Source organism: Pipistrellus hanaki, assembly GCF_964339955.1.
Source record: "Pipistrellus hanaki genome assembly, chromosome: X".
Lineage (NCBI taxonomy): Eukaryota > Metazoa > Chordata > Mammalia > Chiroptera > Vespertilionidae > Pipistrellus > Pipistrellus hanaki.
Window position 1 is genome coordinate 31,249,268 of NC_140524.1, and position 27,943 is coordinate 31,277,210.

At 38.1% G+C, this 27,943-nt stretch overlaps 1 protein-coding gene across 5 annotated transcripts in view; it reads left to right on the forward strand.

Moving 5' to 3' along the window:
- The window catches only part of TENM1 (teneurin transmembrane protein 1), a 915,501-nt gene that overhangs the window by 821,247 nt on the left and 66,311 nt on the right, over positions 1 to 27,943 (forward strand). For all 5 annotated transcript variants that reach the window (XM_084870761.1, XM_084870765.1, XM_084870762.1 and 2 more), the window contains one exon: positions 16,153 to 16,307. In XM_084870761.1, coding sequence (XP_084726887.1) covers positions 16,153 to 16,307 — 155 coding nt within the window. The remainder of the gene's footprint in view (positions 1 to 16,152; positions 16,308 to 27,943) is intronic.

Sequence of the window (27,943 nt, forward strand, 5' to 3'; positions counted from 1 at the left end):
ACTCTGAGCCCCATTCTCCATCCCTCTGTCTGTCTTTGCTAGATATAAGTTCAGCCTTTCATCTTCTCTCTCCCTACTCAGAACTGAATGGGCATGCAGCTGGATACTGAAGTGGGATGGGACAGTGGGAGGGATATTTGATCACTGACATTGTTTACAATTTCCAGTGATTGGTGATAGTAAACATAAGCCTACTATTCATCGGTTTTATTATTGCTTTTACTATTTCTACTGAAAATGCACTCCCCTTACTGTCTGCTGTCCCCAAATCTTGGCACAACTCTGCCAGTATAAGGAAAATACTCACAATATAATATTCAATGGAAGGTTCAGGATACAAAACTATTACTATTTCCTCCTACATCTGTAAGGGTGCAGGAGTGGTGTGTATACACAGAGGTAAAAGTTTGAGAGGAAGTTTATCTAAATTTCTGTGTTAGCAATAGTAATTGCTGCATAAGGAATTTTGAGTGATTTTATTTTATTCCCTTTAATTTTCTGAGCATTTATTATTTTTATAATCCAACAAACTAAGTATTTTTAAACACACACACACACACACACACACACACACACAGTCCTATCCTATGGCAAATCTCTGAGGACTCAGGTGTCTTTGCTTTCATAAATGACAGCTCTCCAAAAGAAGTGTCATAGTGTAGATGGGTGACAATGTGTTATGCTCATCTGAGCATGTTACTGGAGACCTGCTGAAGGGGCAGTACCATAAATCAAGAAAAAATAGAAATGAAAGACTGTGGAGACATCCTAGCAGTCCAGTAGTGAAAGGTCCTTTCATTGCATTTGTTGTTTTTAAAGAAAGAATTATAAAGAATACAAATTAAAATGGCAAATAATCCCACCATCTGAATAAGCCCCATTGATATAAAAACATAAAATTAGTATAATGATAAATAGTAACATTTGTCTATGGTTTGAAAGCTTGAACTCTATAGAAAGGTGCAAAAAGAAAATTTCAGGCTTCTTCACAAAGAGACACACTCCAGTATCTCTCTTGAAAAGTAACCAGTTTCTTGCAATTCTTTCATATGTATTTTCTCTTACATAAAAGGAATCATATCATATAAATTACTCTTTACCCTTGTTCTTTCATTTGATTATATATCCTGAAGACATTTCCACTATATAACATTATATCATGGATATACCATAATTTATTAAGCCATTTGCTTCTTGACGGGCATTTGGTGTTATTTTTAATCTTTTGGCACTGTGGTGCTACGTTGAACAACCTACTTCATATGTTTTGAAGCACTTTTGTTAGTATATGCATAGGGTTAATTTTTCTCTATGTAGATATTATCAACTTGTCCTCCCAAAAGATTAAACATATTTATACCAATAATTATAAGAGTGCCAATTTTGCTATTACTTCAGAAGTTCTCAGTGTCATTAAACATTTTAATATATCCTTCTCTGGTTAGTGGAAAATCTTAGCTTGTAGCTTTAATTAGAATTTCTTTAATTATAAATGAAGTTGAGTATTATTTTATATCTGTTGTGACCATTTGTATTTTTTTTCAGTAAATTTATTTTCATATCATCTGCCAATTTTTCTATTGAGCTGTTGCTCTTTCTGTCTTACAAATTAAGAAAAGCATCCCATGGTCTCTCATATGTGTGGCAAATATTTTCCAACTTTGCCATTTCTCTTTTTTTTAACTATATAGAATTTTCCTAACTTTATATGGTCAGGTTTAGCAGTATGTTTCCTTAAGGTCTCTAAAATTTGTGTCTTTTAAAAAAACCTTCCTAAAGTAGTCATTTTTATTTTTTTTAATATATTTTATTGATTTTTTACAGAGAGAAAGGGAGAGAGATAGAGAGCTAGAAATATCGATGAGAGAAACATCTACCAGCTGCCTCTTGCACACCCCCTACCGGGGATGTGCCCGCAACCAACGTACATGCCCTTGACCGGAATTGAACCTGGGACCTTTCAATCCGCAGACCAACACTCTACCTCTGACCCAAACCGGTTTTAGCTAAACTCATTTTTAAGGCAGATAGGCAGACCTTTCAACAACCCTTAAATCTTACTAATGTGTCTTTCTCATTTGGGCCTCATGAAATTTAGAAAACTTGGGAAGTGTTTATAGTAATTAAACCTAGAGACTTTGGAATCAGGCAGATAAAACTGAGTTCAAGTTTATTATTAACATCTCCAAGCTGCTGTTTTCTCATCTGTAAAATGGAGATTGTGCATCTGCCTTCCTTCTAGGGTAATAGAGGATGAAATGACACCATATGGGTTAAGTCAGTACCTGGCACAGATTAAGTACTGAATAAGTATGATGATGAGAATGAGGATGAGCAAATAAGTTTTAAAACTAATAACTCTGGAAGGAGATAAAGAACTCTGGAGACGAGAAACCAAGATGGTAGCATAAGGTATACACCTGTCACAACCACACCAAAACTACAACTAAAAGACAAAACAGCTATCATCCAAAACCACGGAAAAACACAGATATATGGGCACATTTTTAAATCACTTTGTATATTGTAATTATTGAGGCTAGACTTGCACTGTCTCAAAATATGAATAGGGTTTGGATACCAGGAGAAAGAAAGGGCATTCCAGGCACAGGGAATAGTGCAGGCAAAAATGTAGTGATGGGAAAGTGAAAGGTGTATTTCAGAGCCAGTGCATAGACCAGTTTGACTGGAGAAGTAACACGAATCCTACCAGACCCATCATCACCAGCATATGGAGGAGATGCTGACAGAATAGCACACAGGCTTCCTGCCATCTAAGTCAAGTAGTGCTGAAGCAGGTAATCATGTAACAGATAAAGCACAGCACGATGCCAGAAAACTAACAGTTAATCAAAATCATAAATATTAACATCACATGTGTTAACCTTTCAGAAAGATTTCACAGATAGAGTAGATGTTATTTTATTTGGTCTTTACAGTAATCCGCTGACATGGGCAGCTCAGCTTTTATTTTCACCAGTAGACAAAGGTAAAAGCCTGAGGACTGGGAGATTATGTAAATTTTTGAAAGTCACAGTCAGTCTCACAATAGGATCTCCCAGCTTCTATCCCAAACGTTCTTTCTCCTCTCATATCTCTCCTGAACACGTCTGGGTGATTGAATTTAAAGGAAAAAAAGGTGGGGGAATGGCCTTGGAAACCCAATCTCGATCAAGACAAGGCTAGGGAAGTCACCAGCTCCCTTTGAACAAGGCATCTCAGTTTTTTCAATACCTTTCAATGTAACCTTCTTGTGCCCACAGACTGTCAAACTTGCAGTCAGAGCATGAAAAAAGAGTGTCAGAGACATTGTGTCATCAGACAACTGTTTTGGCTATTTTCTTTTCCTCAGCTGTCATATTTGTGTGTGTGTGTGTGTGTGTGTGTGTGTGTGTGTGTGTGTATGATTGTTGTAATCATATATTCTTGACTGAGCCCAAATCAGTCTACCTAAATATCTCTTAAATTTTCACTGAAAGGACTTAAAAATTGTATTCACAGAATGTTTGTTACCCTACCCTGCCTTTAGCAAATGACTATCTACCACTTCTGACTGTGAACCTCTCTTCCAGCAATAGCTTCATTAGTCAAGATGTACAGATATTCGGAGAATTATAAATGGGCCCTCTGTGTTGTTTTTGAATGGGCATTAGATCCAAATAATTATCCTACAGAAATTTAAATTCTTCTTGAGTTAGCCCATTTTTGTGAATAAGTAAGCACTACAGGCTTACTTCCTCATATCCTGCTTTTATTTAGTATCCAGGTCAAGATATTCTACTTAGTTTGCTTTTTTATTAGAATCTTTTGGTCAGTCACATACCTTGCAAGAGAGTCATTTTCCCTAGAGTGTAACAATTACAATTAGTTTTTCCCTGGTCCATGGGCAATAAATGAACTTTACTTCCTTGGCTAATTGTTCACATAAGGCTCTTGTGAGGCAGTTTGTTTCCTTAGGATGACAGAGGCATTTCTTCAAAATGTATCTGAGTGCTGTCGTAGGTATAGTTACTTGATATTTGAAGAATTTTAAGGAGGGGGGGTGAATATAAAATATTCAGCTTGTATTTGGTAAACCTCATTTATATTAGCCCATACTTCCTGAGTCCGGCAGGAATCATTTGAATAAGAACTCTAGCACAAAAGTAAAACAGGAGATGTGCATTTCAACTGAACTACAATAGAACCATCTACTTCCCCCAGTCTCTGTTACACACACTTCTACATCTATAAAGCAAGGAAAAACAACTCACACCTTTATTAGTGGCTGGTTTCACTGTTAAATGTTCAGACACCACCCCTGGCCCAGGTCTTCCTGAGCAAGTTGTATAATATGAAGCTTCATTTATTTGGTTTTCTGGATGAAAACTTAATCTTGATGGCTTTTTACACCAGTAGTTTCATACTACAGTATTTCCCCTAAGCCCATGGTCAGCAAACTGTGGCTCGAGATCCACATGCGACTCTTTGGCCCCTTGAGTGTTGCTCTTCCACAAAATACCACAGCCTGGGCGAGTCTATTTTGAAGAAGTGGCATTAAAAGAAGTTTAAAATATTTGGATCTCAAAAGAAATTTCAATCTTTGTACTGTTGATATTTGGCTCTGTTGACTAATGAGTTTGCCGACCACTGCCCTAAGCTAACAAAATTGTTTTCAACCACTGTCTTTTCTCTATGATGAATCTAACATAGGACCCTCTACTACTGTCAAGTGTTACATAATGCTTTGTGAGCTTAAATTTTATACTATGTCCAACATAGAAAAGCCTAAAATGTTGAGCAGAGTCTATGTGGAAAACTTTGTCTATGATTATGGTCTTAGAAAAGTCAATTTCAGGAAGAATGATAGCAATGACTGAGCAATTAGGATACCACTTAACCACCACCATAATATTTCATCCTCTTTATTTTTTTTAATTTTTTTAATATATATTTTTATTGATTTTTTTACAGAGAGGAAGGGAGAGAGATAGAGAGCCAGAAACGTCGATGAGAGAGAAACATCGACCAGCCGCCTCTTGCACATCCCCTACTGGGATGTGCCCGCAGCCAACGTACATGCCCTTGACCGAAATCGAACCCGGGACCTTTCAGTCCGCAGACCGACTCTCTACCACTGAGCCAAACCGGTTTCGGCTATTTCATCCTCTTTAAAATGCTTCCTTTTCACTTGCTGTTATGAGTGTCACACTATTTTACCTTGTGTAGAAGTCAGGATATGGGTTAGGAAATCTAGACACTGAGTGGTTAAATATTTGCCTTGTCTCGAGTACTACAGCTAATTTGCAACAGAAATCAGCCTGAAACCCAGATCCATGACATGATCTTGGAGCTAGCGTCATATCTATGATATGACCTTGTGGTCCATCGGGAAGCAAATTAAGGCAAAATCTTGAGGCATTTCTGCTTCCTTAAAACTCCTAAGATGGTAAAGTTAGAAGATATTGTAATACAAGAAATGTGGATTTGGGGGGGAGCCTGAGCTATTCAGTGTAGCTATCTACGTAGATCAGATTCATTTGTAGTTAATTTGATCCCTGGTTTTTACTTTACTTTCTCTTGATTGTTAACCCATCCCCTCCCACACACACACACACACACACACACACACACACACACACACACACATACACACACTCTAATAATCACGAATTGAGAGGGGACTGTATTCCTCTTAAAGGTCTTTAGAGAAAGAGATTACCATTGCCTCCATTCTATACTCAATTTTGGAGAAATTCATCTGTCCCTCTTCACTGCATGGCATGCCTTATTTGATTTAAGTTAGATGTGCTTCAAATATAAATGTGTCAATTAAGTCTATAATTCAACAAGGTTTACTGGAGATTTGTGCCCGGGTCTACTGGATCTGTTGTAGTATAAAAGTAAAACGCAAAATCCAGTTTTTGCCCTCAAGGAGCTTATTGCCTAAACAGTGTATGATTGGAGAATTCACATTAAAAATAAACAAACAGCTTCTGTAGGTTAGAAAACAGAGTAGAATGAACTGGAGTTTGAAGAGAAGGCATCCTAGAAGAGAAACATCTTGTAGAAGCCTTGAAAGATGAATAGGGTTTGAGTTGGTGAATGTAATAAGCCAAGCTAACAGTTGTATGAAAAAGGAAACCCACACATGATCTCAATGGCTTAACAAAATAGTAGTTTATTTCTTGCTCATATCACAGACCAATATGGGTTTTACAGGGGATGGGAGGAATCCCTGCTCTAAGCAGTGACTCAGGGACCCAGCTTCTTCCATCTAGTGGCTCCTCATTTCACTAAGCCTGGGAGTCCTCCACTAGATGCTCTGCAGCCAACCAGTCTACAGGAGAAGTGAGTGATCCACAGAGAAGCTCCATTAAGTTTTGTTGGGGCCAGGCCTATAGATAACATACATCACTTGGGCCACATAAAATCATAGAGTTTCTGCCATACTGAAGTTGGGAGGGCTTTCTGAAGTAAGGATGAGGTAAGAAAGGGTGGCAGAACAATAGCAAAGTTGAGTTCAGCTTGACACCTAGATTTCTGATTTGATTTGACTAAATCTGATGAACTTGTCACAAATTCTGAACTTCATTCTTGGTGGGAACAAAAGAGGCTGAATTCTTAGCATGTATTGTATCATCAGTCACCCAGGTATTTTATTTTTCAATGATGAGGATCACAACTAGGTTTGATTATTTTTTGTTTCATAGTACGAGTACCAAGACATAACTTTTTAAAAATTATTTTTAGAACAGTTTTAGGTTCACAGAAAAATTTAGCAGAATCTTCATACACTGAAACTATTATATATGATACTTTAATGGTGGGTATATGTCATCGTACATTTGTTTAAACTAAATGTGCAACACATAGTCTCTAAGGTAAACTATGGACTTTGGGTAATAATGATGTGTCAATGTATGTTCATCTGTTATAAAAATTGCTTGGTGTGGGGTATTAATGGTAGTTGGGGTTATGGATGTGGGGAGGCAGGGGATAAATGGGATATCTCTGTACCAAGACATGACTTTTAATGGCAGCACTACACTGATTATTATATTTACTCTAAGTTTAGTGATCTTCTCTGCTCACTGCAAGTTCTTTACTGATGATATACTCCTCCTGATTATCCTCTAGTAAGCGTTATAAATGGTGACTGGAGGAATAAATCCAGTTCAAAGATATAATTAATTTGACCTATACTATGCCTTTATTTGAAAAAAAAAAAAAAAGATTCAATGCATTTTGATGGGACATGATCTTTTTAGTTAACCTTAGTTTCTCCCAAAATCTATTTACTCTAATATCTGGCCTAACTTACAAATTTATGTCATTTGCCTAACCCCTGACGACATATGAATTTGTGACCCTTATTTCTGAGGCTTCCTTTTTATATGGTAGATCATATGATAATAGTCAAGTTACCAAAATCCCTTTCACATGGAAACTGAGTACTTTAATAAAACTCACCAGTTTTGTGGGGATGAAGCTACAAAATATTTTTCTCTGCAAAGAAAGCTTTATTGTTTCATTTGGTCCATTGCATGGGGGAGAGCTTCAAGTGGTTAAAAAAAATGACTAGTAGTTTCGGGGAGAGGCTTAGGTAAAAGCCAGACACCAGGGGAATGCAGAGGGTCCTCTCAAAGGCCTCTGGGCTCCAAAGGCTCCTAGTCATAATTGAGGGTGATATACTTGACCAGCCCAGCCTGGGGCTGGCCAGCCTGCAGAGGTGAATCAAGTGTAGCCCATCCTCTTGATGAGTTTCACCTCCTCACCCAGAAAGTGGTTCTGCAGGAAGTAACAGAGATGAGGGTCTTCGGGCCTGTAACTCTAAAAGGTTCAGGTTCCTCTCCATGGCATCCTGAGTTTTGCCCACTCATCTTGGGGAGGCTTCAGCCCATCCTAGAAGAGAATGCAGCCACTGCACTGGTTTTGCAACTTTAAGAGATACTCAGTGCCCTCGCACTTCTTCTCCACCAGAAGTGGCCCGTGCCCTTGAGAGCCACATAGTCCGGGTCAAAATAGAAGCCCAGAATGAGGTATAGAAGACCCGCAGATGCAGGTTGGCCAGGAGGTTTACCGCAGCCTCTACATCGGTGGAATAATTCTGATGAATTTGGAAGCTCATGGTTGTTTGGCAATAAGGAGTTAAGGTAGAAAAAAAAAAAAACTGTGTTGGCTGGTCTCGGATTTGGTTCTGAAGGTGGTGACTGGATAAGACAAAGGAAGAGTGGCCGGCCAAAAGCTGGAAGAAGGGGTGTACCTGGGTCTGTTCTGTCCAAACACTGTTGAGGCAAGAGACAGATCTCCTCACAGAATATTTTTGAAAAATAATTCTGAAGAGGTCCAATAGATTACAGGAATATAAGAATTCTTAACAATATTTTGGAAGGGATCATGGATCACTTTGACACTCTAACAAATGCAATGGACCATCTCCCCTTGACAATACCCATACATAAAATATTCTGAAAATAATTTCATGGACTTTCTGAAACCAGTCTGGACACCACTCCCATGGTAAAGTGATTAATAGCCTCATTTAGGCTACATAGGATAGTAATTAAGAGAATGAACATTGAAGTCAGACAAACATGATCTAAATCTAGCATTTTTTTTCTTGGTAAATAATGTGGAATTAGTCATTTGACCTCTGAACCTCTACTTCCGTATCATTTAAAAAGATATTAGTAATACCTACTCCACAATGCTACTGTGATGAATAAATGAAAAAATGTATGTAAAGAATTTAGCACAGTGCCTGGAATATCATAGTATTCTCAGCAAATGAAAATGGTTATTATTTAGTGATATTAGCTATCCTTCATAGCTGTTCAGTGTGTTTACCTGGATTTCACACGAGGCTCATCAGGAATCCAAGATGATTTTTCAAGTTTCTGCATCCATGTCACTTAATCTGAGAAATCATTTGTGACCTTCATCTCCCCAGTCTATCCCCCAAGGCTACTCCATGAAACCCTGGACTTGCCTCCAAATAGTGCTCATCTCAAGGCATTGTTGTTGCCTGGTTGTTTGTCCATCTACCCTACCTGGTTCTGAGTCTTCAAGGCAGCACCATGTCTGTTTTATACTTTGCTTTACTTTCAGTGCCTAGAACATAATAGGTGGAAAATAAATCCAGAATAAATTAATAAGTAAGGAGAAAAACAGCTCCCCCAGTGAGCTTTTAGAAAAATAGTGGTTGGTGGAGGGAGGAGAGCTCTTCATTCACTCTGCCTTGTTCTGAAGGCTAAAGCCTTGAGACAGCAAAGGAGCTGAAAAGAAGGTAAATGCTAAAAACTGGATTTATCTGTCTTTCTCTCAACCAGAATTCTTGGTTAACTAAACCACAAATTGGTGTTCTTATGATGTCTCTGAAGCCCTTTAAAAAGTACTTTCTGAGTCATGAAAAAAGAATAGTCCAGTCAATAGAATATTAGTTTGAATATGTAAGCATTCTAATATATTTAAATTCTTTGGAAATTGACCTTTACTGTTTAGAATATACACTTTTTTTTTTATTAACATACAATATCTGACTAAATGACTCACACTAGTCATGTAATGTTATAGTGAGTTTTTCAGTCTCTTATTAAAGAACTCCTGTTCTCATTGTTAACCACACAGTGAAATCATCTCAGCTGGTCATTAAGCTCTGCCTCCTTGCAACCCTAGTGACACAGACATTTGTAATCCTTCCAAGTTCTACAAGCTCCATTTACTGGCTACCTAGCAAGAGAACTTAACAGGCTTATTGTGCAGAAGTAACATGGCCCTTTCTGATCCCAGTGGGTAATTAAGTGTACAGTCATCAGATCAGTTGGAAAATGGACTTTTCTGCCTAATGAGAATTTCCATATAGATCACATATATGATAGCAATTTTCCAAGAACTGAAATGCACGTAAACAAAGCAAAATATTAATATCTCTCTGATTTAATGGGTACTTTGTGATCAACAGCTAGTGTCTCTTACACAATTCAGACTTTCAGTATCAGAGATTGAGCTGTCACCATATTGCACTTAGGACATTACCTCAAAGTTTATTTTAAACATTTATCTGTGTCTTATAAAATGAAAGAACAGATTGTGGTGAAAAGGAAAAATAAGACAGTATTTCAGTTTTCTGGTTGCTAAGGCCATAAATGGAGAGAATTTTATGACTACTTCCCAAGCTTATATTCTGAAATAAGATTCATTTTTAATATAGAAACAATAAAAATGTAGGTGGCCTCAACAACTGTAATTTTTATAAATTACAGAGATGCCTTCTGCCAAGATTTGAAATTGGCATTTGCACAGCCAAAAATTCTGATCTTCACTGTTATCTAATTTGGGATTTTAGCTACTATTTCCAGGCTATTAACCTCCACATCTGGACTCCCAGTGACCCCACATCAGGATGCCACAGCTGCTTCAGTATTGATCAGCGGCGTGCTCTTCCCCAACAGGTGATAAATTTATTAGTAACCATCCGGGCTGCCCCAGCTTTAGGCAATTGTCTCCTCAAGAATTATAGTATTTATTCATTGGAGGATAATAAGACAAGGGAAGAAGTCAAATAATTTTGCCCATAATTTATAGCTGTTTCATACAGAGCTATGCTTTATGAAGAAAAGAGCCTGCAGTTCAGCTATTATATAATGTCCCCTACTTTGCATAAGACATTTTGAATAATTTTATTTTTACAAGATGCAGTTTATTTATGAGCAGGTCCCTCCATAGAAAGAGCTTGTTAGGGCTTAATGCTGATGAATGGAGACAGCACAATTCACACTTCCAGGTTATGATCTGTCAGTGGTTTTGTTATATGCACTAATTTACAAGGATTTATTTATTTTCTCACAAATGTAAAAATGTGCTCCAAGCTAAACATGCTGTCTTGGCGCCTGAGCCTAATGTTTTCCTTGATGGAGGTGGTGGTATGGGGACTCAAGCTGTTGTGTGCCGTTCTTCCCACCTCCACCTCCACCCACCCTGCATCATTGCCTAACTTTGTGGTTATATGAGAGATCTATATTACTTTTGCTTGCTCTAAAAATGAATACTGGTGAAAAAATTAAACCCTGGATGTGGTTCTTTCAATGAAGTTTAATTCCTTTCTTATCCAAAATCTTTTTTTTTCTTTTATTTTTTTATCGTTTAAAGTGTTACATATAGTAGTACATATATCTCCTTTTTTTCCCCATTGACATCCCCCAACCTCCCCTACCCCTGTCGCATACCCTCATCCCACACCAACCCTCAGTGTCTTGTGTCCATTGGTTGTGTTTATATGCATGCATACAAGACCTCTGGTTGATCTCTTTCCCTCCCCTCCCCAACATTCCCCAGCCTTCCTGCTATAATTTGACAGTCTGTTCGGTGCTTTACTGCCACTGTATCTACCTTTTTGTTCATCAGGTTATAATGTTCTTTATTTTCCATAAATTAGTGAGAAAATCTGTGCCTTCAATTGTGTAAGGGCTAATGAAAATGCTGTCAGTAACACATCAATAGATGTGACCATTGAAATAAATTATGGCTACAACATTGGGCACAAAATTTTGGAAAGCTGGATACAATATCTCCCAAAATAAAATTCAATTGAATCTGCAGGTTTTGCTAGCCCCAGATGGTTTTATGTTATCTGAAATCACTCACATCACTATCTCTGAAGAATAAAGCTTAAAATATACTAGGCATGTACCACCTCCTCCTACTCAGTCTAACAGACAGTAATAGATCATACTGTATCATCAACATCTCTGCACTATACCAGTACTCCTTATGGGAGGAAAACCACCCCCCTCAAGTAATGGCAAAAATAATTCTTTTTCCTGCCTGGAATTTTAGATTTGGTTTTTAACCTCAGTGAAAATTAAATACACCTTAAACCTCAGTGAAAATTAAATACACCTTAAACCTCAGTGAAAATTAAATACACCAGTGACAAGTTTGTGAAACTAGTTGTTTGGGGAGTGTGTGTGTGTGTGTGTGTGTGTGTGCGTGCGCACGCACGCGCTCACTAGTTCATGTGTTGCCTGATTGGTTGGTTGGTTGGTTGGTGAAGGAAATGAAAAATATATTCACATAAAATATGCCCAGTACATTAATAAGCACCTATCACACAGTCTCTCAAAGCTCTTTTTACAATCTCTTTCAACTCCAAATGTAAGTGTAATTCAATCAAATTTAATTAAAGAGTCTCAAGGAAAAAGGAGTATTTTAGAATTTGAACCACGATAAAAGAAATTGCTATACAACTATATGAAAAGAGAGTACCGTATTTTCCGGCGTATAAGACGACTTTTGAAATGAAAAAAGTCAACCGAAAATCGGGGGTCGTCTTATACACTGAGTATATCCTGAAAAACATTCGATATGCCACTAAACGAATTTTCCAACTTGATCCCAAAAATTGTCTGGATATGCCGCTAAACGAATTTTCCAACTCACAAAGAAGCGTTTTCTGCAAGTTCTTCATGTAATTTTCTTTCCAGATGATGCCATCATTGTTAATGTTCTCTTTTGGATTTCTTGTTTCTCGGTCAAGTTCATGGCATTGCCATTTGTGAAGAGACCTTCCATTTATCGTATCAATGTATGGTATATTACAGTATGTTCGAAAAATGTCATTCATTAAAAATTTAATTAAAAAAAGAACTGGTGTTGCCTCGGAAGTGGGGGGTAGTCTTATACAGCGAATATAGGCCTAAATATATGTTTTAACTGTAAAATTAGGGGGTCGTCTTATACACCGGAAAATATGGTATCCTAAAAACTGTCTGCCAAATAAGCCCTGAAGGCCAATAGTGAGTAATAAACATTATCTGTGGAATTCAATGACAGGAACAGAGGAAACAGTTCACTGTATTTTTAGAAGTTCACAAAAATGAAAAGTGGGAAAAACATGTAAACTCTATGATTATCATCTCTGGATCAATACAAACTTCACCCTGATGGAATGACATGTATAGTGATCAATTAACAGAGTTGTCCTCCTTGGTCAGCATAACAATGTAGGACATCCCCAAATATACTAATTTAGGTAGGAATCCATCTATTTATACCTTTGTGAATATCCTCCACTTTTCAGAGGATTAGATTCTCTAAGTGTACTACCTCCCACTTAACAAGTATTATTCTTAGTTTTACTTTCCACGTACTTGGATTATTTGTCCTTTGGCCCTCACAACACATGGCATAGTGACATTCAATATGTGTTTGGTAAAGATTCATAATTTCATACATAAACCATCTACTCTAAGCCTTTCTTTCTCCAGACTGGAGTCTTGATCTTTCAGTGCATCCTCTTATACCAGCCACAATTTACATTTCACACTCAGTGATATTTATATGGAGGTCACAGAAGGTGATCTCAAATTACAGGCCTTCCACAAACCAGGCAAAATTCTAGGCATTCAAGAAATTGATTTTACCAAAACAAAAATAAAAAATAAAGGTACTACCTGGTTGGTGTGGCCCAGTGGTTGAGTGTCGAGCTATGAGCCAGGAGGTCATGGTTTGATTCCCCATCAGGGCACATGCTTGGGTTGTGGGCTCAATCCCTGGTGTGGGGCATGCAGGAGGCAACCGATCAATTATTCTCTCTCATTATTGATATTTGTATCTTTCTCTTCCTCTCTCTTCCTCTCTGAAATATATATATATTAAAGTAGAGGTACCTCCTTGGTTCATCCTCAGTTCAAATGTTCTGGAGATAAAAGAAATATTCATGTGTCACCATCCTAGGACCTAGCCCCATCTTAAAAGTCTTTTTACAAACCTCCTTAAAGGTTCTTAGGCCTCTGAAAATCATAAAGGGATGTATTGGCATGAACTTCCCCTTATTTGGACATGCTGGTTTCCTTGGAGAACTCACCAAAACATAAATGACTTTAGAGGTATTCCGGGAAAGTTAAAATGAATCTGTAGCTTTTATAGATGTTAAGGATTAATACTTCATGAGGAGCATCAGGATTAATCAAAGTACACCATAAAGCTGAGTCTTAATATTAAACTCCTGCCAACAAATTAGCTCATCTAAAAGCAGTTTATTAAGTTGGGTTTATAAACTGTCTTTAGATGAGTTCACTTTTGGCCAGGAAAATTATTATGCCTGTGAATGCGATAAAAGAACATGCTTCTTATCACAGATGTTCCTAACTTTTAACATACGTTCTAAGTTTCACAAGGTCTGAATAAAGGAGAGATGGGAGAAGTTAAAATTGTAGACTAGTTTTAAAGTAATGCCATGTGGTTATTTTCAAGAGCACTGTCAAAAGCACTAAGAGAAGCAGGAGTTGAACCATATGTTCTTTATGTGTCAGACCCTTTTTAAATGTATTATTTCATATGATACTTATAATAACCTGGGCTTGAGTAACCAACTCATCCCAGTTTGTCTAGGACTGTCCCAGTTTTAAAACTGAACCCTGACCCACCAGGACAGTTGGTCGCCTTACCTAGATAAAAGGTGTCCTAAAACCATTTTCCAGTGTAAAGGGGGTGAGGGTGGGTGGGTTTCTATATCACCAACAAGCAATTCTTGTCCTACAATTTCACTCAATTCTGATACTATCTACTTGGAGATAGTGTCAGATGCCAGTCTCAAGTCCAGATTGTCACTTGTGATTGTGACTGGCTGGGCTATAAATTAGAGGTTCCTACAACCCCCAGTGTGTGTTCTATTAATTTGCTCGAGTGACTCACAGAATTCAGAGCAACATTTTACTTACTGGATAACCAGTTTATTATAAAAATATATAATACAGCCCTGGCCAGTTTGGCTCAGTGGATAGAGCGTCGGCCTGAGGACTGAAGTGTCCTGAGTTCAATTTTGGTCAAGGGCATGTACCTTGGTTGCGGGCACATCCCCAGTGGGTTCATGCAGGAGGCAGCCAATCGTTGACTCTCTCTCATCATTGATGTTTCTATCTCTCTCTCACTCTTCCTTCCTCTCTGAAATCAATAAAAAGAATATTTAAAATATATATAAAATACAGGAACTGCCATATGGAAGGGATGTATAAGGCAAGATATAGTGAAAAAGAAAGGAGCTTCCAGGCCCTCTTAGAATAAGCCACTCTCCAACTCACCACATGTGCACACAACCCATAAACTCTCAGAACCACGTCCTTTGGGATTTTTGTGGAAGCTTCATTACATAAACACAACTGATTAAATCATTGGCCCTCATTCTCCAACCCTCTAATCACAAGGTTGGCTCCACTGGCAACCAACCCATACTTAGGTGAGAACTGAAAATTAGCTCATTAGCATAACAAAAGACACCTTTATCTCTCACAATTTAATCAATTCAAGAGATTTAGGGGCTCTTTGTTAGAAATAGGAACAAAAACAAATCACAGTATCTTAGGCAGATAATCTTTTCCATATTTTACTAAAGAAGAGGCTGAAATTTAAAGAGACAAATTTCTCCATCAAAATTACACATTGGTTGTAAGTGGTATATTCAGTATTAGAACACTAGCTTTCTAACTGCTATTTTTATTTTATTTTCCAAGGAACCAGGCTCTTAACACAGTATGTAAAAACTACTGTGAAAATTTTATTAGCTTTTATTTTTTTTCTAGAAGCTTAACCATTCCCTTTGTGACACCATAATTTTGCTCTCCAACCCTCTCCCCCCTTAATAGGTATTACAGAGATAAAACTCAGTCCAGTTTATCAGTATTATTACAAACTCCTTGTTAACTGAGTGTGAATTGATGAAAAGAATGTTAATGCTTTCCAAGTCAGTTATTTCTAATTCAACTATGAAAATAAGCAAGTAGCCTATACATCTGTACCCCAAAAGAAATGTAATACATACTGCCTCCTGTGTCTTTTTGCATTTATCTTAAAAAGGGTTGTTTGTTTGTTTGTTTGTTTGTTTGTGGGTGGTAAGCAAGTGTCAGGGGGTGGAAATGTAAAACTGAATAACACAAAATTGTTAGACCTGGCTTTATCTCCACATGTTACATTTTGTCATTTCTTCTCAATACACTAAGAAGCTAATGTGTGCCCAAACAGATCCCTCCCATTACTGTCCTGGCCGTGCTGAGCAAAATTGAATCCATATGTCTTTAAAATGCTTTTCCATTTCTACAGCTTCTTTCAAATTCCTGATCTTGGTGCAAATGTGGCCTGCTAGCCTCCTAATGCTCATTTGCTCTTTCCCAACAGGCATCACAGTTGATAGGCATGGATTCATTTACTTTGTGGATGGGACTATGATTCGGAGAATTGATGAGAATGCTGTGATCTCCACTGTAATCGGCTCAAATGGTCTGACTTCTACACAGCCACTGAGCTGTGACTCAGGAATGGACATCACTCAGGTAGGCGCCACTGGTTTTCAAGTGTTATCACCATTTGGCATCATGGAAATGAATAACCATTTCCTCATACAGAAATTATGTAGAAAGGAAGCCTGGGGTATCTGCTATAACATCAGATAACAGAAGTTTTGCCTTATGTAAGTTACTTTTTTGCTGCTCAGAAAAACGTGAGAGAAAATGACAAGCTAGGATAGGAGTAAGGCTAGATGGAATGTCGGCATAAAAATTAAAGTCTCTCAAATTTGAATCAATTAGAGGGTAAGGCCAATCTCATTTATTAATTATTTTCCTAGATACATAACTTCATTATTTTTAAATAATACAGTATCTCACATTTGCGAAAGTACTGACTCCTATAGTCTTTTTTTTTAATATATATTTTATTGATTTTTTTTATAGAGAGGAAGAGAGAGGGATAGAGGGATAGAGGGATAGAGAGGGATAGAAGAAGAGAGAGGGATAGAGAGTTAGAAACATCGATGAGAGAGAATCATTGATCAGCTGCCTCTTGCACACCCCCTACTGGGGATATGCCCATAACCAAGGTACATGCCCTTGACCAGAATCGAACCTGGGACCTTTCAGTCCACAGGCTGACGCTCTATCCACTGAGCCAAACTGGTTTTGGCTGACTCCTATAGTCTTTAGACATCTCTTTAAATGAAGATATGAGCATGTTATTTATGTGCCTGTAAATAGCTATTTCTAGGGCATTTGAAATTTTTCTTAAGTAAAAACAACATTCCCTCCAAGATCTATTTTACATATATTTAGGAAAGCTTTATGCCAATAAGGATAAGTGAGAAAATTCAGTGTAGCTCTCATCTGAGTCTAAAAGTCTGATTTTACCACAATTCTACAAAATCAAGATTAGACATGTGGAGATATTATGGAGCATACAGCACAGACCTATGGGAATAATCTTCTCAGTCTTCAGACACAAGAGGTTGGTATTTAAAATAGGAATATAGGGAAATAGCCCAACCAGCACAGCTCAGTGGTTGAGAGTTGACAGGTCACAGTTTGATTCCCAGTCAGGATACATGCCCAGGTTGCAGGCTCAATCCTCAATGTGGGGCGTGCAGGAGGCAACCGATCAATGATTCTCCCTCATCATTGATGTTTCTCTCTCTCTCTCTCTCTCTCTCCCTTTCCCTTCCTCTGTGAAATCAATAAAAGTGTTTTAAAAATAAATAAGTAAAATAAAATAAAGGAAATAGACCAGTTATACTCAGAGGGCCCTTTAAACTATAATATTCCATAAATCTATGACTGATGAAATAAATTATTAGGTAATCTTTTCAAATGAATTAGAATAGAAATTGAGAGTTTTAAGATTGGTTAGTATATCAGAGTGGATGGTTTTGATGACAAATAATAAAGCACTTATCTAAAAGTGGTTTTAACAACAAGGTTTAATTATTTCACATAGTGAGATGACCACAGGTAGGTGAAGATGCCAGCATATTTTCTTCTTATGCCAGAATGGACAGAATCAAGTCACTTACCAATGCCATTACCAGTCACTGGCAAAGGGGAAATGAGATCTCCAAAATGGATTCAGACCCTCTGGAACTGGGTCACTGTCCCTGAGCACATTGCTACTTAATTTTTTACCCAAAATCAGGGCTCTATTAGCAAGGAAAGAAGGATTACTGTTGGTTAGGCAGCCGGTGATATCCTCCAGTTAGGATATTCCTGTTACTTCATTATTCAAGCCACATGAAACCTAACATAGCAAGGAAGGAAAAGTGAACACATCACCCAGAAACCTTGCTTTAGTCTTTAGCTCTAATATCCTCTCCCATCTCCATCTGCCATACATACACATCTCTATTAAAAACTAGAAATGTATATTTTTAGGGGTTTCTTCTCTATGTGCCTCTGCCTTAACCCAGAAACTCAGAAAATAGTCAAATAGAGTCAACTATAAAAATAAAATGGGAATTGGGAGGCCTGGGAAACACAGTGAATGAACCATTCTTAATGAGAGATTTGAGTGGATCAGGCTATCAAATCCCAGAGCAGCCTAAATTTCTATGATGCAAAATCCTGCATAAGGCAAGAAAAAGGAGCATGATTTATGGCAGTAAGGAAGGGTGTGAATGTGTTTATGTGGAAGAGGGAGATGAAAGAGAAGATACACATATATGATTCACTTATGGGATATTTTTAACTTAAAATAGCACGCGTAGAATTGCAACCAGTCAACTCTAAACAGCTTATCTGTTTCTGTGTGGAAAAGTTATGCTGAACAGAGAATTCTTTATCTAAATAGAGAAAATATATGATCGTCATCACCATGAGAAGGGTTATTTTTCACATGACACTTTGCAAGCCATAATTGCCACCATAAAAGTGACCGTGTCTCTTTCAGTTTAGGATGTAGAATACAACCTATTGAAAAGGGACCCTGGTAAATCATCATTCCCTATTCTATGCTTAAAACACCCTAAAGAGTAACTAGAATTTTTCCTGTTGGAATTTCAGAGAACAATGAGTCCATACTGATCTCTCCCTCAGTGTCCAGGTTATAACCCCCCACCTTTATCAGGGCCTTGCTTCTCACAGCTGCATTCACTCAGTCCAGAATTACCTCTCTTGATCCAAGTATTACTCCTCACCATCTTCACACCTCATCTGTTCTATGGGAACCTTCCTCAATGGTTCTAGCCCTCATTGTTCTCTCATCCCCTTACTGAAAGTTAGTATCACCACACTTAACATGTAATCTGTTCTCCATTACCCAACTGTGTATCCAACTAATCTCCCAAAGTAGATTGTATTTTCTTTGGACATGTATATAAGTGCTCACCAGGCACAGTTAACATATATACCAATACCAAAAGGACACTATGGTACAAAGAATATGGAGCAGTAGTGAGAGATGAAGCTAGGGAGCCAAGGGGAAGCATATGATGAGGGACCTTATCATATGAGGGACCAGTGGACAATGGGAAACAAATAATAGCATTAATCAAAGAAATGCATTTTTAAAATAGTAGTAAGCATGGAAATGCCTTTTTCAAAAATCATTCTAGCTGTAGTAGAGAGAGTGAGAAGGAAAAAAGAAAAAAAACAGTGTTAGAGGCAGGGAGATCACTTAAGAGACAATTGAAATAATATAGGTGTGACAGAGACAAAACATATCCTAATATATAAAAACCCTGGGTTGTAACAACCAGTAACAACCAAGACTCGACCAACCGGAAGTCAGTCAGTCCTCCAGCATTAACTGCTTCTGCTGGAGGCCTGGTGCCCCATCACTGACTGCTGAGGGGGCTGCAAATATGGGCCAGAGAGAGGCCTGAAGAGAGAAGCAGGGACTAATCTGTTGCCTCTGAGACAGCTTTTAATCAGCACTTGCCTCTCTCTTTCTCGCCCAGTCTGGCCACCAGCCGGGCCTCCATTTCTCTCCAGGCTTCTACTAGGGCTGCTGATCAGCCCCACCTTTCTGATCAGGCCCCATTGATAGGTGCAAAGATGCTGAGTGGCATAGGAACCAACCAATCAGAACCAAATGTGGGTGCTGTGAAGAACCAATGGCTGCCTAGGAAGCAGAAATTCTGACATTGACTGGCATAGACACTGACCAATCAGAACCAAATTTGGGTGCTGTGGGAAGCCAATGGCTGCCTAAGAAGCAGAAATTCTGACACTGACTGACATAGAAACCAACCAATCAGAACCAAATGTGGGTGCTGTGGGGAGCTAATGGCTGCCTAGGAGATGGAACTTTTGACACTGACTGGCATAGAAACTGACCAATCAGAACCAAATTGGCCAGCAAAGGAGGGCAGTTGGGGCAAGATCAGGTCTCCAGGGGAGGGCAGTTGGGGGTGAGATCAAGTCAGCAGGGGGGACAGTTGGAGGCAACCAGGCTGGGAGGGGAAGGCAGTTTGGGGCAAAATCAGGCTTGCAGGGGAGGATCAATGAGGGAGAGATCAGTTGGGGGCAACCAGGCTGGCAGAGTAGGGAAGTTACGTGTGATCATGCTGGTAGGCAGAAGTAGTTAGGGGCAATCGGGCAGGCAGGCAGGTGAGCAGTTAGGAGCCAATGGTCCCAGATTGTGAGAGGGATGTCCGACTGCTGGTTTGCCTAAACAGGCAGCCAGACATCCCCCAAGGGGTCCCCAATTGGAGAGGGTGCATGCTGGGCTGAGGGAACCCCTCCCCATCTGTTCATGAATTTTGTGCACCAGGCCTTTAGTCAATATATAAATGACTAGCATCTTTCAAGAAACTTCCCTACATATTAAGTTGGTTTCTAATGTTGGTTTTTTGTGAAAAGAGGCTATTTAAATGATTTATTTGGAATACAACTCTGTGATGACACTGACCATGAAGCTGCTCAGGTTTACATTCATTACATTGGCAAGCAATAAAATGGCCAAACAAAGTATCAACAGTATGGATTAAGAAGGTTAGACAGATTGGCAAAATATTGGAGCTAAAATCAAAGAACTTGTTAACTTGAAAACAAAGCCCCAGTGGGCATGGCTCAGTGGTTGAGCATAGAACTATGAATCAGGAGGTCATGGTAAATTCCTGGTCAGAGCACATGCCCAGTTTGTGGCTCAATCCCCAGTAGGGGTGTGCAATAGGAAGTCGGTCAATGATTCTCTCTCATCATTTATGTTTCTGTCCCTCCCTCTCCTTTCCTCTCTGATGTCAATCAAAATATATTTTTAAAAAGAACTTGTTAACAGATTTAATTTCAGATAAATGAACTATATATCTGTGGTACCATTCCTTGAAAAGAAGGATACAAGAGGAGAAGAAGCAGGTTTTGGTTGAAGGTTGGATAATGGACTCAGCTCAGGATGTGTTGAGTTTGAGGTACCCATGTGCATCCAGATAAATATACTTGGGAAGCAATTCATTGAAGGTCTATAAATCTCAATGTCTGCAATGGAGATAAAATTTGAGATCACAGGAAGTCCTCAGTTACATCAGAAATCCATTCCTACAGTGCAACATAACTTGATTTTCGTCATCATAAGTCAGAACCCACCTACATAAGCACCTACATCACTCACATGGAGCTCATACACAGCAGTAATGAAGTGAAATGGTAAAATTAAAAGAAAAATAACAATTCCTGACTTTTACTTGTGATAAATAAATAATAAAAAAACATAAAGCACATATCTACATACATCGAAATGACAAAACTTTTTTTTTAATAAATGCTGTAAATAGGAGGTGGTGATAGAACCATGAAACGACATTAACCTGAGGACTGCCTGTATGAGTTTATACCTGGTAATGGAAAATAGTGGAGTGGAAAAGATTTTTTAGGTAGGCTATATAGCATAAAAAAAGAAAAAAAGTTTTAAGACCAAAATCCTCGGAATGTCACTATTCAAGAGAAGGCTGGGGAATGGGAGTCCACAGAGGAGACTGAGAGGAAGAGACCTAACAAATAGAAGGAAAACTAGGAATGTGTATGGGAGGGGGAAAAAGCCAAAGGAAATAAGCTTTTAAAAGGAAGGGAATTGTTAATATCAAATGCTACTTAGAGGTCACATATAATAAGATGGTTTTTTAAGAAGCCATTAGTTTGACAGTATCTGTGACTGATAAGAGTGCCTTTGGTAGAGTGCTAATTAATTGGAGTCAGTTTTCAGTATAAAGTAGGAGGTGAGGAAATGGAAAAATTGAAAATAGATTAGACTTTTGAGATGTTTCCCCGGGAAGGGGAGGTTTGGCCATTGAAGCAAATCATTACCCATGTGTGGCACAAGTGGACAAAAATTGGGGAACACTCAATGAAATCAGATGGGTGAGTAGATAGAGTGTCTGCCAGCAGGAAGCCTGTGTGTGGTGCACCTCCCCAGATGTTCAGCCTCTATGGTGAGAGTTTCCCCTGTCTGTTTAGACAACCGTGGCAGATTGGGGATCATGTTTCCCGTGTACTTAAGAACATGAGCTGTCTTCAGCTAGAGGGAAGAAAACTGAGTAGGGAACTTCAAAACACTTTCACTCATCTAGGGGAAATAATGAACAACATAAACTGATGAACAAAAACAGACCCGGAGACAGGGAAGCATCGATCAGACTGTCAAACTCAGAGGGGAGGTAGGAGAGGGTGGGGGGAAGGGGGAAGAGATCAACCAAAGGACTTGTATGCATGCATATAAGCCTAACCAGTGATCACGGACAACAGGGGGGGTGGGGGCATGCGTGATGAGTTTGGGATGGGAATGGGGGATAAGGACAAATATGTGATACCTTAATCAATAAAGAAATTAAAAAAAAAACACTTTCAGAAAACAAAGCCCCTATTGTTTATAATAGTACTTACGATGATCCAGCTGAGCTTACACTGCGTGCGCTCAAGTTTCATGTATCATTAAATCAAAATGCATTGATGGGTGAAGGTGGAGACAGATGTCTAAATGAGAGCACACAGATTCTGCTGTTAGGAACAGACAGGAGAGAAAAGAGAGGCCTCTGCTATAGCATGATGCTTTGAATCGGACCTTATGAAGAGCTTACTTGTTCTGAGCCTACATGGCAGCATTAGACATTATCAAAAGATCTTACAGAGTCCCCACCTTTTGAAACTTGTAAAGCAAATGTTGACTGGCAATAATCTATGAATGTTTGAAAAACAGGCCTCTCTGGAGTCAGGAACATGGATCAGCTCTTTTCTCAAGGTCCCTTCCAAGTTCATGAAGTTTTCTTAAGATAAATATAGCACAGTCCCTAAAGTTCTCTGACACTTTCCCTGCATTTCAAAACCAAAAGGTACCAACAGGGAAGGTCCATCCATGCTAGCAGAGTACCTTTGGCAGCTGGGAAGTGATGCAGACAACAGTCCTCTTTATCTTACTTGCTTTTGTCTTCTATACTTTTCTGATGGGCAAATATTAGCCCCAGGAAGAATCATTGTTCAATAGCCTGCCCTAATCTTCAACATATCCTAATGTTTTTACTATAGTAATTCTAATAATAATAGCTACCACTTTTTGAGAGCTTGATATGTGCCAAGAACTATGCTAAGCATGTTCTTCACATTTTCTCTCCACAACCCAACCACTCTTGAAAAGTATAACTACCCTCACCTACAGAGGAGAAAACAGGTGAAAATATGTATTGTACAATGACCATTGATACAGCCAAGATTGGAGCATAAGCTTTCTGACCCCAATGTGCATTTTTCCAACTTCGGTGTTTTCAACAACAATTGGAGATGACCAAATATCATTCTGTTCAGTGGGTGACAAATGTAATGTTGTTTGCTTGAGGAATATGCTGTTTATTCACAGAGTGTGTGTTCAGTGGCACTTAGGCAGTAGTTTAATAAAATCTAATCATCTCAAGAAATGAAATTTGCTTTGACAATAAAATCAGCCATTTGTTCAAAATCGATATCTTTTATGATTTACTAAAATGTGAAACTGAACTCTCAGTGTAAACTCTGAAGCATAACTTCCCTTTATAAGCACTGCTATAAACAACCAGGCCTTTCACTTCAGGAGATGAGTTGATTATGAAGAGATCGGGCTCTTTATTTCCATTGCTGCTTTTGAATCATCCTGCTCTGATAATTCACTTCCATCTCATACCTGACTAGAATGGAATTGGGAATTAGACCAACTCTCTTGGTGTGATAGCAAATTTGAGAGTTGATTTACTCCTTGAAGCTAGCTTAATGTGCCTCACCAGGTCAGCCCAATAACCGATATAGAGTATAAGCAAACATGGACCTTCTTTAAGACAGATAATCCTGCTGACCCACTGTTCCTAAGATACACACTTTAAGGTGTTTTTCTAGAGTATCTGGTATATAATCAATCCTCCCTAAATTCTTACTGGATCATCTGTATACTCCCAAGTGGTCCCCAGAATACCTATTTGTCAGATGGTCCTAACAGGTAGGGGAAGCATCATCAATGGTATAGAATAAGGACAGCAACTGGTTCTTTGGATGAGCAAACTTTAGCCCTAAGCATTTAATCTATTGATGTAGTTAATCTACTGGAAATCCTATTCCTCTACCCAATCATTTGATGCTGGACTTCTCTCTAGAATATTCTCCTCATGTAATAACATACCAATCTCTTCTCAAATACCTCTGGTGCCAGGGAACTCACTACCTCCTCAAAGCAGCTCATTCCATCTTTCAATATCTGACTAACATAAAACTCTTCTGGGATCCTTTTAACTTTTTCTTCTTTCTTTAATGTTCACCATTTAGTCTTACTGCAACTCGTTAGGCACTGTATTATTAACTTAACCTATTTTCTATGAAATATATGTATTAGTGAACTAAGCACTGTACTGGATATTTTTGTATGTTATTTTATTTAATCCTCATGACAATTTTTCAAAGTAAGTATTATGTTTCCCTATTTTTAATAAACATGAAAAACAAGGGTCAGAGGAGTTGAGTAACTTGATCAAGGTCACATTACCAATAAATGGCAGAGTCCAAATTTGAACCTGGTCTAACTGATGTTGAAGTTCATATTTTTTTCACCAAACTACTATATCAAACTCTCTCCTCCACATGACAGCCTTATCAATATATGTGAACAACTCTCTCAGGCTTCCAAAGTCACATCCACAATTCATTTAACTGTACCTCACTTAAAATGGTTTTGAGTTCCTTCACCACCCTTTTCACTCTTCTCTGAAAATGTTCCCATTACATTTCTTAGAAACATGTTTCATCTCTATCTCTTTGAAAATGAGGCTTTCAGAAATGAATAAAATAATCCAAAATATAGAACCCTCTTTCTATATTCTGTTTCTGTTCATTTTGCCTGTTGGTTTTCAAAAGGATTTACCAAAGAATGTTTACTTCAAATAAAATAAGTTCCCATTTTACAAAACTGATGCAAATAGCAGATTCAAACAAGAAGTATATCTCATAACTTTTGTATTCAGGCTCACCCCCACCCAATGGTATAGTGATTCCCAAGGTACTTTTTCAAAATACTAAGGAAATAGAGAGCACAAGTTAAGAAACTATAGCTAAAGTTGAATTGGATTTTTGGACACTTTTGATGTGATTACAGAGGACTAAAAATTCATGTCTCTCACACCCATCTCCTCATCTTATATTTGCACACTTGGTTATTTGCATGTAGTGTAGGATCTTACATTAGCCTCTATGCAATTCAATATTATTAGGTTCAGCCCATATCTTTGTATTCTTTGTATTCTTCTGCTATTATTAAATGTCTTCAGCTTTGTGTCACTATGGATTTGAGGAATGCCTTCTAAGTATTCACCCATGATAAAATTGATGAATAGATAGGCCCAGATGAAACTGTGGCACCACCAGACTAGTTATCTGTTAGATTATGGACCCATGTGTTGGATTCACCTGTGTGGTGGATTCATACTGGATTCAGAAATCAGCATAATAGCCTATGACCAGCTTTTTTTAATGAAATAAAACAAAAAAAAAATTAGAATGTGTCATGTATAGTAAGGGTAAGTAAGTATTGTTTCATGAAACTTCCATTTCAATTGTATAGCCTGGATAATGGTATAAAATATATCTTACTGAGTGGTTTACAAGTTTGAAAGCCACTACCCTCACTGATATTTCCCTCAACTCTTCCACAAAAGTATCATGAGAAATTTCACCAACCTCAGGTTGCTAGTTTTGTTTAAAAGGAAATAAGAAAGACTTGGCATCATTTGTTTCTAGTCATAGTATTCATAATCACCATTTCCTTATCTAAGAACTAAAAAGCAACTACTTAATAACACACTCAAGGTCTTTTCCAAAACAACATCAGGTTACCTCCATGCAGTTTGTGGGGCACATCTTCTGATTCTTATTGAAGTCAGAACTGTATTTAACCATCTTTAATCTTGTAGCCCATGTTCTACTGCTCACTATTTCTCAATAGTCACCAGAATATGTTCTAAAAGCCCATTTGCAAGTTCTCTCTAAGAGGTAATTCTTTTTGTCCAGGAAACTTGAACTCTCTTTAAAGAAGTTAGCTGCTCTTTTGCAGTCCCTTCACCCACCTTGGACTTTGGTAACTTTGAATCAATGTTCTTTGTAGTCATTCTTCTTAAAGAGAAAAGAAAAAAAACTTCTCTCTTTTATCCATCAGCATTGTACCATCTGTCCCAAGTAACACACCTCTGCCTTCCCTGGTTGTCTTTACATGACTAAAAAAGCCATTATCTATTGTCCTTCAGATTTTTTTTCCCAAGCTTTGCATAAATTAACCATAACTGGATAAAAGAGGAAAGAAGAAGTCTCCTCTTCAAAATCTGCATGTCCATTCACATTATCAAGTGAACTCCGTATTTTTTAAAAAACTCTATATAATAACATCTGAATGTGACAAGTTACAGCAATTGGGGGAGAACAAAAAGAGGAGAAAAGAAACAATAGTTTGAGAACAGAAAAGGTACCTTCTTTCCCCTCTTCTTAAAACTCTTGCCTTATGTCTCTCATCTCTTCCTCTCTCCCCTGCCAACAGAATGTCCTCCTTTACCCTAAGTGATACAGATGATATTGAAACTCAAGTTCTTCAGGGGTTACTTGCTTTTCTTTGTGCACTTCCATCACTCTCCCATGAGCACACTGAAAGAGAACAGAATTAGATCTTTCAAATGAAGGCCATTATAAGTGAAATTCCCTGCAGGGACAGACTTCGGAATTTTTTGAGGCTCTGTGGGGAATCAAGAAAATCTGAATTATAATAAGTTTGGTTGAATAAAGGGATCTCTCAGGGGAAAAAAAGAAAGTTTATTTTAAAAGTTCTTGCCACCAGAGATGAAAATCTCATCACCTTCACCCCCAGCACACCTTCCTAATCCTTCAATGGCTACAGAACCTATCTCACTGTCAAAACAGAAAAGGTCTGTGGCCACACTCCAGATAATTCAGACAGAGGGATATGTGGTATAAGGAAGGAGTAAGTTTCAGGTAAACATTAAGACAGGAAAAATGAAAGTAAGTTATCAGAGATATCTGTACGCACTTCAATTAGGGGCCAGCAATACTAGTGGGCAGCAGGCACAGCTAGATGGGAGTAAAGGAAAGGTGACAAAGGGATAAGAGAAGATTAGAGAGTGAAAAATGGCTCAATCAGCAGATTAACAAGGCCCTCGGGATAGTACTATGAAACCAAAAGAGTTTTCTTGAAGCCCTTTGCCAAGCATTTGCTTTTTCCTATTTGGTTATGGTTAGTTTAACCAACTGAATCAACCACTTCTATAGCAATCACTAACCATTAGTGATTAGTAAGATAGCATTAAAACTTATACAAGAATGGGGGCATCTGTATTACTCTCAACAATAAAGATAAGTTGAAAAAACACTATAGCAGGATTAAGCAGAATATAATACAGCCATAAAAAAATAAAGAAATCTTGTCACATCCTACAACATGGATGAACCTTGAGGACATTATGCAAAGTGAAATAAGCCAGTCAAAAAAGACAAATACTGTAAGATTCCACTCCTGTGAATTATCTAAAGTAATCAAAAACATAGAAACAAAAAATAATAAATGTGGCTACCAAGGAGATTGAGAAAGAGGGAATTAGTGTTTAATGGGTATATAATTTCAGTGTTATAAGATGAAGGAGCTCTAGAAATCTTTTGCACTACAATATGCATATACATAACACTACCAAAGTTAAAAATGGTCT